The following is a 13,007-nucleotide window of genomic DNA, read 5'->3' as shown; positions in this document are numbered from 1 at the left end:
AAGACTTTCTTCTGACAGTAAATGGCTCACAGCAGGTGTATAATTAGAAAATTTCACACAGTGGTGCTCACAGCAGAAGTATAAACAATAATATATTTGAAAGGAGGACAGATTCACTGAGCTCCTCTCCTTTTACTACAAATAAAAGTTATGATCATACAGAAGTTTACACAAAGTAGAAAAGGAAGAGATTTTTTAAAATTCATTATCTGATCTATATTATAATAAAAATAAAGTAAAAAATGACTGGCACCTTATGGTGCAATCAAATACTACTTTATGAAGCATATAGTGTAATGTTCAAATTATTTTAAGACAAATAGGTGTTACTGGATCTCTATACAAGCTGTAGCTGCAGTAGACTGTATTGTTCCTGTAATTTTCTCCACCCTTTGTTTGTAGTGATGAGTGGAGGGTCTGAACTGTTTTCTTTTTACTCACACTATGCCATTCCCACATTTGTCGCAGATGGGCAGTTTCTGCAGGTTTCCTGTGGGCGGTGCTGGCTTGGTTGTGGGGGCTTTTACTGTCTTGGTCACAATGGGACGAGTGCCTGTCCATATGGTAGAAAAACCACTCAGCAAAACAAAGGAAACACACTGAGGAGAGCTTTTCTTGGAATGATGTACTGTGAAGCTTTAATACTACTTGATTAATAAGAGGAAAGACACTGGGGGGGTGGGGGGGTCCACACAGTAATGACATATTGTGTATCTTTAAATGTGTATGTTAAGAGACTGATCATTCAGCTTCAAAATATTTCATAAACAGTTTAAATACTAACATTATATAATCTGTATGATCTTCCATTGTTCTCTGAAGTAATAGGGGAAAAATATGTCATGAAATAATCAAAACTGTTCTGACTTTGGCAGAAGATTCATTTTCCACATAAGTTGCTATAATTTATAGTGAGACTGAGAAAATATGTTTGAAAGTCTTTTAAAACATCTATATAACGTACAATCACGTGAAGAAAACATATCATCTGTAAAGAAAAAGAAAGATCTCACCATCACTCTCAATATACTCCTGCAGGGCTTTGAAGGAGCCAGACTGCCGAGGCTCGTGGGGCTCTTCCTCGTCTGTCTGTAACATCCGGTACACATCAGAATCCTCTATCTTGGTCAAAGCCCTGGGGCTGAGCAGCACATTTGAACACACACATACATACAGTACAACACCTGTCAGAATGCAAATACACACTAACTGCAACACAGTCCTGCTCTGGTCTAACAGTTGCTTTATGACAGTGACAAAGTAAACAAATGAATTTTCCCCACCCCACCCTCTGTCCGTGTCATTAAGAGGTACTGCTTCATGCTCTTAACTGCTTTCCCCCTGAAGCTTGTGGTTAGTGAGGGCAGTAGATCAGGTGAGAACAACCAGCTGGAGATCATAGAGCTACAGCACAGTGAGTCAACCTTAAAAAGAGAAAGAAGGGTTAGATGCTAAATGTGGGATGATTGACACAGAGGAGAATGAGAACTATGCTGATGAACAAACAGTTTTAGCTCATATTTGCATCATGCCCTAGAGTGATAGCGTCTGTCACAGTGATGGTTTATACTGTTTGTGTGTGGTTTACCAAAGATTACTTAGTCTGTTGGTAGGAGTATACATAACAGCATCCATGTACACAGCGTACATTAGCAGAGTGAGCCTGTGTTGTATCTGGTGACATGACCTCAGTTGGATGTGATTTAGTTCTTAATCAGAAGTCGTGGCTAAGCCATGGAAAGATTCATTCCTGTGTGCTGTGGTAATATTCTCTGCGTGACACACCATATATCAGGTAGCCTAATGAAATCCACATGACTGCATGAAGAGGCTAAAGGCTAACATACTGTAGCACATCTGTGGCCACATTCATGTGAAACTTTCAAGCATACAGAGACTGATTGGCAGGGTGAGACAGGAGATGAGTCCTGTAAAGAGCAGGTGGATTAGAATAAATGTAACTACAGCAAAGCAGAAAAAACAAAGGCCATTGTGAGGCTTTAATATGCATTACGCGTGAAAACAAAATCTAGAGAACTGGGCATTGAAGCAAAAATGTCTATTTTAGATCCTTAGTGAGGCAAAATATGTAACAGCTTGGACTTTTGTTAAAGGACTGATTATTTAAAAATGATAAAAATTAACAATGAAAACAATCATTAGTTGAAGTCCTAAAGCCAGTTAGCAAGATGTGCTAACATTTAATTCATGAGCAATGTTAGTAATTAGCATGTTAACAAATGCTAACCATTGTACATATTTATCTGAAAGCTCTTCATTTACATTGTGTATATATATATATGTGTGTATTTATTAATAGATTGATGTTTTTGTCTCTTTTTTATTATTTAAATGCACATATTTTTTCTTGTTGACTTACAAAAGCACATTCAGGGGCACTGTACCAGAGTCAAACTCTGTGTGTGCACAACATAGTTGGCAAATAATGATGATTCAGATTAACGTGTTGGTGAAGGAGACATTTTAAATTGTTGATGGCACAAGGCGAAAAGAAAAAGGAAAAAGTCTTTCTTGCCCTCATGGCCATGGATTTATTACAAAATGTGGAAACAATGTAGTGCTAGGAGTGCAAATAAGACCAATACACTGACAGGGTCTTTGTAGTTTGTAATTCTTTATAGGGCAAAGACTTTTAGGCCCAAGTGCATCATGTGATCTGCTGATTCTGATTGTGGCCACTGTGCCAACATCATAGTGCAGCCCCAGTGCTAGTCCCAGGGAATTGGGACCAAAAATGTTAGTATCAGATTTAATAGCAGTCCATCCAATAGCCATCATGATACTGGGGCTAAAATGATGGACAGGCTAAACGCCAAACTGTCATAGTCAGTGTATTTACAACTTACATGGCTTCTAATGACCCTAACTGCCATGACAAGCTGCAGTGATCAGTCACCTCTCAGGCTTGTGGTGGACAAGGCCTCGGATCTGGCCCTCCATTGCATCCTGGATATTGCTAGCGGAGTAAAGGCCTATAGGAGTGTTGTAGGTGGCACTGACCACCTGATGCTTGTCATCGATGTTCGCTGCCGCAACAAATGGTTGAGCTCTCCGGTTGTGAGCAGCGCCAATAGGTTTATACTCCTGAATAGAGTGGAAAGGAACAAGAACAGTGCTGAGACAGTATGGGATGAAAATTGAACCGAATCAGATTTTGACACACTCTTATAAACCTGCTGTTCCGCTTCCAGGTTGATTTTATATGGGTGAGCTCTGCCTTCCTCCACAACACGTGGTGACCACAGTTTTGCTTCATTCCTAGGAATCAAAGACAGATCCTGTTCAGTACGTCAGACTAACGAGCTGCCTGCTGAAACACGCTGAGTGTGTGAGAGTTTTCTATAATCCTAACTCATTACACATCAGTACAAGAGTTTCAAATGGTTGCTTAAATGTTGGTCTTTTCCTGTCATACCACAGAAGACTTAACATTTCACAGTGGGTTTCAAGTGTATTCACATGTAAAATATGACAAAATTAAGATAAAGTCATAATCCATACTATTGTACATTTACTTGCTTTTTGAATGTGCTAATGGACATTCATGCCTCCAAATGTAACCCAAATAAAGAAATGAAAGAGCATGCTCACAACTGGAAGCAACACACAACTCAGAAGGTGGCAGTAAAGCTCCAGAAAAATGTGTTTGGTATCATTTCCTGTTAGTACAAAACAGCCTACACATTTTTTGCAACTGTAAAAACATAGCAGTATGAGGACCAGTGCATTTCTACTTGGTTATGGACCTAGTGGACACAGTGAAACAACAATGCTACAATATGTAATGCAATACAATATCAAAAAATGGCCTGACACGGAAATGGAACAATATAAGCTTCACAAACACAGTAATTATTTAATGGCTAGTGAACATAAATTTTACAAAATTTGATTGTGTGGAGCAGCTGTTGCCTGTGCCTTTCTACATACAACCTTTCAACAGAGAGACGGAGCTGATTGGTGGACTCTTTAATCTTGTTCTGGGCTTCGCAGTGCAGCATGTCTGTGGCTGGAACTCCCTCGATGGCCACGATGACATCACCAGGGCACAAGTTGGCTATGGCGGCCTTACTGCCTGGTGTGATCTTAAAGTGAGTAGAAGAAGAAATACATGAGGAACCACTGAACAGTTTGATGGAATGAGATGAAAATGATACAGATCCTACACTATGGCCTTTACAGTCACCACCTCACAACCCTGTTACAAACCTATGGGAGATTTTGTATTAGACATATTAGACCATCAGTCACTATTAATGTGTTTAATCCATGAGAAAACAAATCCCTCTATAAATATTTTCTGTTATTAGTAAATTAATTTAGGTCAAGACCTGTACAATTTGAGACTGTAGATGTAGTTTGCTTACACTGATCACAACAGTCAAATGAAGTTTGTCTAATTTATACTATGTTCATCTTCGATTGAATGACTGTGTATGAATTCTTGAAGTACCAAACATCATGTGGAAGTTAAGGGATCAATACTATGTGAATGAATTAGCAAAGATACTTTTTAAAAATAATTATTTCACATGAATCTCTGTCTCTCCTCTCATTCCATTTAGTTCAGATGATGCAGTCTTGGTCTGTTCTTCGTCACTGACACTCCATCTCTTAAGTCAGAACTCAGCTGCAAGGCTCCTTGTTCATGTTTTCCTGCTGGGATCATTGCTTTTTTATCATTTTCTTTTCTCTCTGATTCTCACTTGGCCTAAATACTCCAAAACACAGACTCCACTAAGAAGCACAGCTTTTCAGTCAAGCTCAGAAAAGATTCAGGTCATGAATGGCCTGGATCGACCTTTTTTTCCACCATATGCACTTTGAAAAACACTGGCTGCTGTCTGAGATGTGCAGAAAGGTTCCCGTTATAAGGCATTGCCCTGGCTGGTATGCATGCATGTAAACTGTCTGTCCCTTGTCATGGAGATAAAGTAAACATGTGCTTCTTATTAAGTGACAGCATCCAGATGGAATATGCATTCTGCCAGCCAGGAAGTGATCAAGATGAACAAGATGAACAAGCTGCCAGCCAGGAAGTGATCAAGATGAAGAAGAACTCTGAGAAATCCATCAGGGTCACGGAGAAGACATAAGGAGGCAGCTTCAAACTGAACTGAACATTCCCACTCAAACTACACAGGGCATGACCTATGCTCAGACATATTGCATTACGGAACGTAGGAAACTAATCTACACTGGGCTGTTGAACTGTAACTTGAATTGGGTCATCTGCCTATAAATAACTGTCGATGTGTCATGCTGCCAAAGAGGGAGCAGTAATTTACAGTGGAGCATTTGTTGGAGTGCTGCTCTCTGACTGCTCTGTTAGCCGAATCTGTATACATGCTTTTTTTTACTGGATTCATTTGTTCAGTGGATGTGTTTTGTCACGTCAGACATCTGTTTATACAAGTACAATCATCAATTCTGTCTTTCTCCTTCGGTCTATTTTCTTGCTTCTTGTTTCTTTCTCTTTTCCATCATTACATCCAGGTGTCTTCCATCTTTCCTTTCAGCTGCTGCTTCGACTCCTGCTCAAGCATGACAATCCCCAAAACAGAAATAGAAGAATCAATAACAAAACTAAATTCTTACTTTACTATATACTTGAGCGCAAATCTATTGTGAAAATGTATGAAGCGAGGATTTAAAGAAGAGAGAATCCAGAAGTACTGGGAAATCTGCTGGGTTCAAATGTTTGTTGATTTGACATGGAAGTCACTTAAAGGAACACTCCAGCTTTTTTTGTACTTAAAGCTACATTCATCACAAATTTTAAATTAATGATTATTAAATGACTATCAAAAAATTTAAATGGGTCACTTGTAGTGACAAATCTACAGAGAATGGCACCTGATGGTGCCATTATGTGAACCACCATGTTCACATAATGGCACCAGATGGAGAAACGGTGCATTTTCTTTTGTTGAATTTATAAAAATGTGTCTAAAGTCTGTGCTGCTTTTAGATGGAAATCTAGTGTCCCTACTACTACTGTTAGAAATGTGTAGTCTCCAGGCTCAAGCTAAAACAACCATGAAAACATCACCAGGGTTATTTTCTGAAGCTCCTCCGGAGCTCCAGACAAACTAAGACAGCTGTTTTCACAAGCTCAGCAGTAACCCCATGACATAAAGAGCAAGTAAACAGCTCTTAATGTGTAAAGTCAGTGCAGAGCCCTTTAAGTTTGCTGTCTGCTGAAGAAAAAGCTAATAATCGCTTGTGTTTACGTTCCTCAACCAGCTTGGACCACTGACAAGTCACAAAGTGGAGGATGTTCTTGACCAAAAATGGCAGTGAAGAGGAGACACTGGATTGACTTTGCTTGAATGAAGCCTGAGGGGTCATTGCAAAAATGCTTTTAATTGACACATAGATAGTGAATGTATTATGAGGCGTCTGTCCGGCATACAAGAGCTCTGTCACAGTCTTATATTTCATACAAATCTCTTTTACAAGTACATTTTAACACGTTGCTCCTTGTATTACCGCTCACATATAAATGACTTCATTGATTCCTCTCCTTCCTCACCCTTCTCTCATCACTGTTCTCATATGGGCCATTGAGTGTCCACTATCTCAACAGGTGTGCGGTTATTGGACAGAGCCACTCCTCTGAGACCTAACTGTGCTTTTAGCCAGTAGTTTCTGAGGTCTTTCACTAAAAATAGACAGACATAACTCCAACAGAGCAGGTTTACTGGAGCTCCTCACATCTGATCTAATGAATCTAAATACGGACGACGACACCACTGTTCATATTCAGGATGTTTACTGCTGTGTTTTGTTTGGGTGGAAAGAATCACTTCACAAAAAAGTAAAACATTTTCAAGAGTAAATAAATCTTTGTGCTAACTTAAGCTAACTGGTTGCTAGCCCCAGCTACATAGGAACCATACAGAAAGAAGCATGGTATCAGTCTTCTTATCCAACTACTTCTTTAAATGGAGTACATTTATTGCAAAATTCTGTTTATTTTGATTGAATAACCATATACGTGCTTCTGTTGTTTGGCAGCACTTTATCTCAACATGAAAAACCATATAGAGAAATCATAACTCTCTTCCACAAATGAATATAAATTCAGATTCGCTAGACTGAATCAGTTTCAATCAGTTTGCCCTTTTCTTTTTTAACCAAGTATCAGTCTAACAAATCATTTGCATAAGTGTCTGTGATCTGGTTACTGTATCTGTGAGTTTTCTATAATAAATTACAGTCATGTAAGTGTACTTAGATTATATGTAATTTATCACCTGCAAGCTTTCACTGAATTGTCAGTATATGAGGACGGATGTTGTTGTGCATTGACCTCAAACACTAAGGCACAATTTCCAATCATAAATTCTTTTCTGTGCTGATTCAGTATATTGTGTAAAGCTGATTCTACTTCCTGAGAATTTCACATTTATGTTTCCCAATTTAGAGAGAATTCATGCTTTAATCTGGTTTAGGTATGTGCTGATTCACACACTCCTCAGGACTTGAGTACATTTTTAGGAGCAGTTTCCATGCTAAATTCTTCAGTCTGCCATTCACTCAGTGAGACATGCATGCCTGTGTATGCACATGTCAGACTACAGTGTAAGCTGCTATTTGTATCTAAGCCTCTTGTATTTACTGTGGCACAGGTGCAAGCCCCACACCACACTGAGCCCAGACAGACCCTTTCTAGAATGAAGCCTATGGAGACACAATGTTGACCCTAAAGCAAAGACCAACTCCTCTGATCAGGACCACATTCACATTGACATATTAGACATTTGACTGACATCATAACAGTAGAAACATTGTCATAGCAATGTATTTATGTATCAATTTACAACCAACCATTTTGCTCAGACACCTCTAAAAATGTGCTAGGAAAAGATTTTAAATAAGTTAGAAGTAAGATCAAGTTATTAAGAGAAAAATAATTTGGCAAACTGAATTCTGCATCACTTTTCTTCTGGTCTTATAGAGTTATCAGAGTCTGCCTCACTCACCCTGGAGATGGTCAGGGGCTGGTTGAAGTCCTTTCCTCCTGTCAGGCGAAACCCCCAGGGGGCCGGACCGTCCAAAACAACATTCATTGGCATGACCCTTCAATGTCTCTCACTGTTATATAACAACAGCACAGGCAGTGAACTGCACACTGCAGGGACCACAGTTAAAGAGCAAAGGACTATCAAAGTGATGGAGACTTTGAACCATGTTGGTGGGGGTGGCAGGGGGAGGAGAATGGACAGACCCCACCCCAGGAGTGAAGTAATTGGTTGGACTTTGGGAACTCAGTCTGTTCTGCCAGCACATGCTCACCAGTTTTCCTAGTTCTGTTTATTTTCTCTCTCTGTACTTGTCTCTCCAAATACACACCAGAGTTTTGCCCCCTAAACCAGGTACAACTCAAATGTCTCCGTTTGGGTTCACACACAGCGAGTACCTACATGTACAGTATATGGACACTTGCAGACAGAGTGAGGATATAGACCAGCCTGTCTCAGACTCCAGGCCCCCTCATCTCCTCTCATCTCCGAGCAGCTCAGTAAGGCATAGCCTCTTACTTGCTCTGGTTGACAGGTCTTACTGCTCCAGTCCTTATTTGGTCTGGACACGCAGCTCCACTCTGAGGCCACGGATGTCCCACAGGCACATTCCAGACACTATTGATCTGGATGGGACCCAGGAATCTCACTCCTGAGCTTATTAACAATCCAGTTTTATTGTGAGTTGCATTTTTCACCACATCACTTCGTTCTCTGTCTTTATATCACCGACTAGATCTGTCACATATGTGTTGTCTCTCAAAAATTGACTCTAGCCAAAAATAAGACTTAATAACTTTGTTCTTTATCTGTGTTTTATTCATGCCTGCTCAGGATAGTTTTTCTCCATGTGCTACATTCCTTTCTGCCTGCTTGACATCCAAAATTTATTTCAACACCAAATGGGATTTATGTGGCTCCTAGGGCACTTTGTAAAGAAACTGAGTAAGGCACCACTGACAAGCTTTTGCTTCGACTAGGACAAGTTTCCATCATGCAAATAAAACAAAGTGCCAGTTGTGCAAATTGAAAATTACACCACAGACTCCATCAGCCTTGAGTCTTTTTCTGTGCAAGTGTTTCAAAGTGGAGCAGCTTCATGATTAGTTTCTGTAGCTATCATAACGACAAGTCTAAGTTGATGACGACAAACTCATCTCTGGACAGATTCATAGCAGTCTGCCTTAATAAACTCGTTGTCTGCCATACTAACATCTGCACGAGAGTATATTTAGCACAAATACACAGGAAGTTTGTATCATGCCTTTGTGTATGTTTTACTTGAAAGAAAGAAACTTTAGGCTTTTCCTGTTTAGGGGTCGCCACAGCGAATCGTCACACTGATGACTCGCATGTTGACATTTGGTATGTGTTTTACGCCAGATGCCCTTCCTGACGCTGCACCTCAACCACTAGCCGACCAGGGACGGCTGTGTATGTTTTACTTGATCAACTTGTAATAGAGACAAGTTGCTATCATTTAAGGTAAATAAAGATGAACTGAACTATATGACTTGTATATGACAGACGATCACTGTCTTTTCAGTATTTTGTACATGCATATTTGTCAAGCACAATTCTGGTTTATATTCTGATTAGGCAGTCTGTAAACTAAAATGGAAAGCAGCATTTCACAACCCACACTGACTCAGTGTTGTACCTGTAACCACACCCAACAGTGACGTTATGGTGTACTGTCACACCATGTAGGACACCGAGTGCTGCAAACTGAGAGGTTAAAAGACAATTCTGGTGATATTTTGAACTGAGAGGTTAAAAGACAATTCTGGTTTGTTATCATCAAACAAATCCAATGAAAAGATTAAAACTAACAATGATCCATTTCTCTCTACGAACTATTAACCCCACCACTGGGAGGCACATTCCTTCATTACCATGAACATGGACAAATGCTCAGGTACTCATGTCCACACCAGATGTGTAGCTGATGACAGAGCTCCACCAAATGCACCGTTAACCTGTTTGTGTAACGTTCAATGGAAACCACACCCAAAAAAAAGCATATATTTGTGATGTTTCTAAAGCTATATATTGTCAGTAGGAAGAAATGTGCTTGGAGCTGAGTGCCACACACAGCATAGGAAGGTACCGAGAGTTCGACTAACGTACCATTTTGTTCCATCATGGATTTCTTGGAAAATATATGACCAGCCTTATCCTTCTGACCACTGGAGCTCAGTTAGACTTGGAGCTGGCGCCAGGTTGCTCTCAAGTTTGACTTTTTGTCAAACCTCATGAATTAGACTTTTTTTTCTTTTTGTTGTAATCAATCAATCAAATAAAAAAACAAACAAACATTTCTCACCAAAACCCATGTGCCTTTACAATCAAACAAAACACCTGGAAAGCCTTTTTCTTACCACACCACCACCACCAGCTGCTGATATGTGGAACTGTGTGAAATAGAGGGATAAGAATGTGTATCAGCTCACCTGTGTACTTCGACTACAACAGGCTCCACAAACACAGAAGGGTCCCTTAAAATGGCATATATGACATTTTCCTCATCAGGTTTGTTCATCTATTAAGTTGAAAGCACAAAAATATTAGAACTATTTAGTCTACTAGCTAGATTTTTATTAGCAATACAGCCGCATAAAATCATCCAACAAATGCTAACATACTGTAGAAATACTTAGGTCCAAGAATGTGCAGTAAACTTGATACTGACAGGAATAACATAAGATTGGCATTTTCATTACATGTATAAACATATCAAGTCAAATTCACGTCTTCGGTTCAAATCTGTACCTACAAAGGCAGACTGGACACGTTAATGAATGTTTCAACACTGCAGAATTTATGTGCACACCTTCACATACTTCCCTGGCATTTTCTAGACTACATATGTATAAATTATTATTATTATTTTTTTGCATCACAGAAGAGATTTACATATACATGGCTATTAAATTAGTGAGTTGGATATAAGGCAGCAGTCACCAACTCTACTAAATCTACCTACAGTTTAACTTCAGTTTAAATCGATCACTGACCCTTAAAACAACAAATAAAAATGATCTACATGCCTGGCTACAATAACAGCTTCATAAAAAAAGCAGAAATTAGCACCACTGCTGATGAAAATATGACAAAAGAAGGCGAGGAAATATGATGGGTGAGAAATGGCTGACTTTATAAAGCAAGTAGATGTCTCATACAAAAAGCTTACAAAAACACACACACACGCGCACAGTGTTCTCAAACCAAATGAAACAGTGGAAACGGGGTGACGTGAAGGACAATGAATGATGAAACAAAATATTTCTAAGGTGCTTTGTTGTCAGTGCCCATTCTTTGTGAAACACCAATAAGAAGAAAACAAAACAAAACATAGACCACTGATCGTGACAAGCTAAGATGGAAACTGTCAATAATTTCAAACAGTACATAAAAACATGACCAGTGACACACTACCCATTCATTGAGTTAGAAGATGCCACCAACGTCTAGTCAAAGAAACTGCAGGTACCCAACGGTTTTTGATTAAATGCTATCTCATCCTGACTTAAATAAATTCAACATAAACCAACATGACAAATCATTATAGTCCATCACCTATCATGCTATTATTTGCCATCCTCAGCACCTATGTGGACAATGATACTTGATAATAAAATAATAATCCTTCAAATGTGGGTTTGCTGCCATTAAAACAGGTTCAAAAAGCAACATGTTGCATTCTGTCTAAATCATCATTATATCACAGCTTGACCAGCATTTATCCTCTAATAAATATAACACCTAAAAGGTCAGTGACCTTTTTGCATACACTTTCCACACATGACCAATTTCCCCTTAAGCCCTGCAGTCATAGAAACTGGTGTGTAAAATCTGAAGTGACATTTGAAATAAAAACAAAACCGTGTTAAGAGCTGATTAAAGTGCTTCAATCATAGTGTGTTTTCTAATCTTATGCTTTAAATATGTGTGAAGTTTAGACGGAAAGTAGAAGAGTGTCAGCCACATTTTTCCACTTTCTCATTTGCAATATTTGAAATAACTGCTTGATTATGATTAATAATATCCCCAAAGTATTATCAACCAGTCAATACCTTGGGTAACACAAAACATTGATACATGCACTGATACATGTCTAATCCACATGTACTGTAACTGTAGGAAGTAACATCCTTTTACCAGTGATGGTGATGCAGCATCGTGGCTGCATGGATGCCATCACTACAACGAAACTCATACAGCACACCTGCTGATAGAATACTGTTACAACACTCTGCAACAAATGTCTTTGGGGATATTAACAACTGAAACTGAAATGAAATTTAACAAGTGTTTTTAAACTTGAGATACAACAGAAAAATATAAAGGTGATCGTTGTGACCTCGCTGCCCTTAAACAGCTAGAACTGAAAGAAAATCATCGCCCCTTACACTTCTCACTGTCAACGAGTGTGTGCAAAGCTCCTCTGATATCCCTCCATCACCGTCAAAAGTTGAAGGTCATGGACTGGAGCACAAAGTTTGGCCATTCCATGATAGAAAAATAATAATAATAAAAAAACATTACTTTATACAAGTCTCCCATTAAAGATGGCTAGTTGGAGCTAAATGTTCAGTCTCTGTGAAGCTGACGAGTCACACGTACAAGCAAACACATGTGACATGTCTCTGTTGACCACTATTCTTAGGAGGTGTCCCTGGGTGCTGTGCTGAGGCCGATGATCGTGTCAGAGAAAGGGCCGAGGTGGGGGAGTCCGGAATCATTATAGTTGCTTCACATAGTTTCCTGGGAAAGTTCCAAACAACTTGCTCCTTCGCGAGGTCCCTTTAGAGAGAACAAGCAATAAAATGAAATTGTCAGTCTTTGAAGCACTGGCTGAAACTTGCTAGTAGCTCAGGCCCAGTACAGTCTGGAAACCAGCCAACTGTGGAGATTAAATTCAAAACTGAAAAACATAAAAACATTTTTAGAAGGTAA

At 39.3% G+C, this 13,007-nt stretch overlaps 2 protein-coding genes across 2 annotated transcripts in view; both read right to left on the bottom strand.

Annotated features, from left to right (window-relative positions):
* Window positions 1-8,173, bottom strand: part of LOC109968195 (PDZ and LIM domain protein 3) — a 9,326-nt gene extending 1,153 nt beyond the window's left edge. The window contains exons 1-6 of the mRNA XM_020614278.1: window positions 8,010-8,173; window positions 3,955-4,106; window positions 3,195-3,279; window positions 2,918-3,105; window positions 1,014-1,141; window positions 442-553 (exon numbers count right to left, since the gene is read on the bottom strand). Of these exons, the coding sequence (XP_020469934.1) occupies window positions 442-553; window positions 1,014-1,141; window positions 2,918-3,105; window positions 3,195-3,279; window positions 3,955-4,106; window positions 8,010-8,102 (758 nt within the window). The 5' untranslated portion in view covers window positions 8,103-8,173. The remainder of the gene's footprint in view (window positions 1-441; window positions 554-1,013; window positions 1,142-2,917; window positions 3,106-3,194; window positions 3,280-3,954; window positions 4,107-8,009) is intronic.
* A 2,475-nt stretch (window positions 8,174-10,648) lies between these two features.
* sorbs2a (sorbin and SH3 domain containing 2a) overlaps window positions 10,649-13,007 on the bottom strand; it is a 126,004-nt gene continuing 123,645 nt past the window's right edge. Inside the window, exon 28 of the mRNA XM_020614349.1 lies at window positions 10,649-12,854. Within this exon, the coding sequence (XP_020470005.1) occupies window positions 12,793-12,854 (62 nt within the window). The 3' untranslated portion in view covers window positions 10,649-12,792. The remainder of the gene's footprint in view (window positions 12,855-13,007) is intronic.

This window comes from Monopterus albus, unplaced genomic scaffold, assembly GCF_001952655.1.
Source record: "Monopterus albus unplaced genomic scaffold, M_albus_1.0 scaffold144.1, whole genome shotgun sequence".
NCBI lineage: Eukaryota > Metazoa > Chordata > Actinopteri > Synbranchiformes > Synbranchidae > Monopterus > Monopterus albus.
Note: the sequence above shows the minus strand (reverse complement) of the source record. Positions and strands in the feature narration are given on the sequence as shown.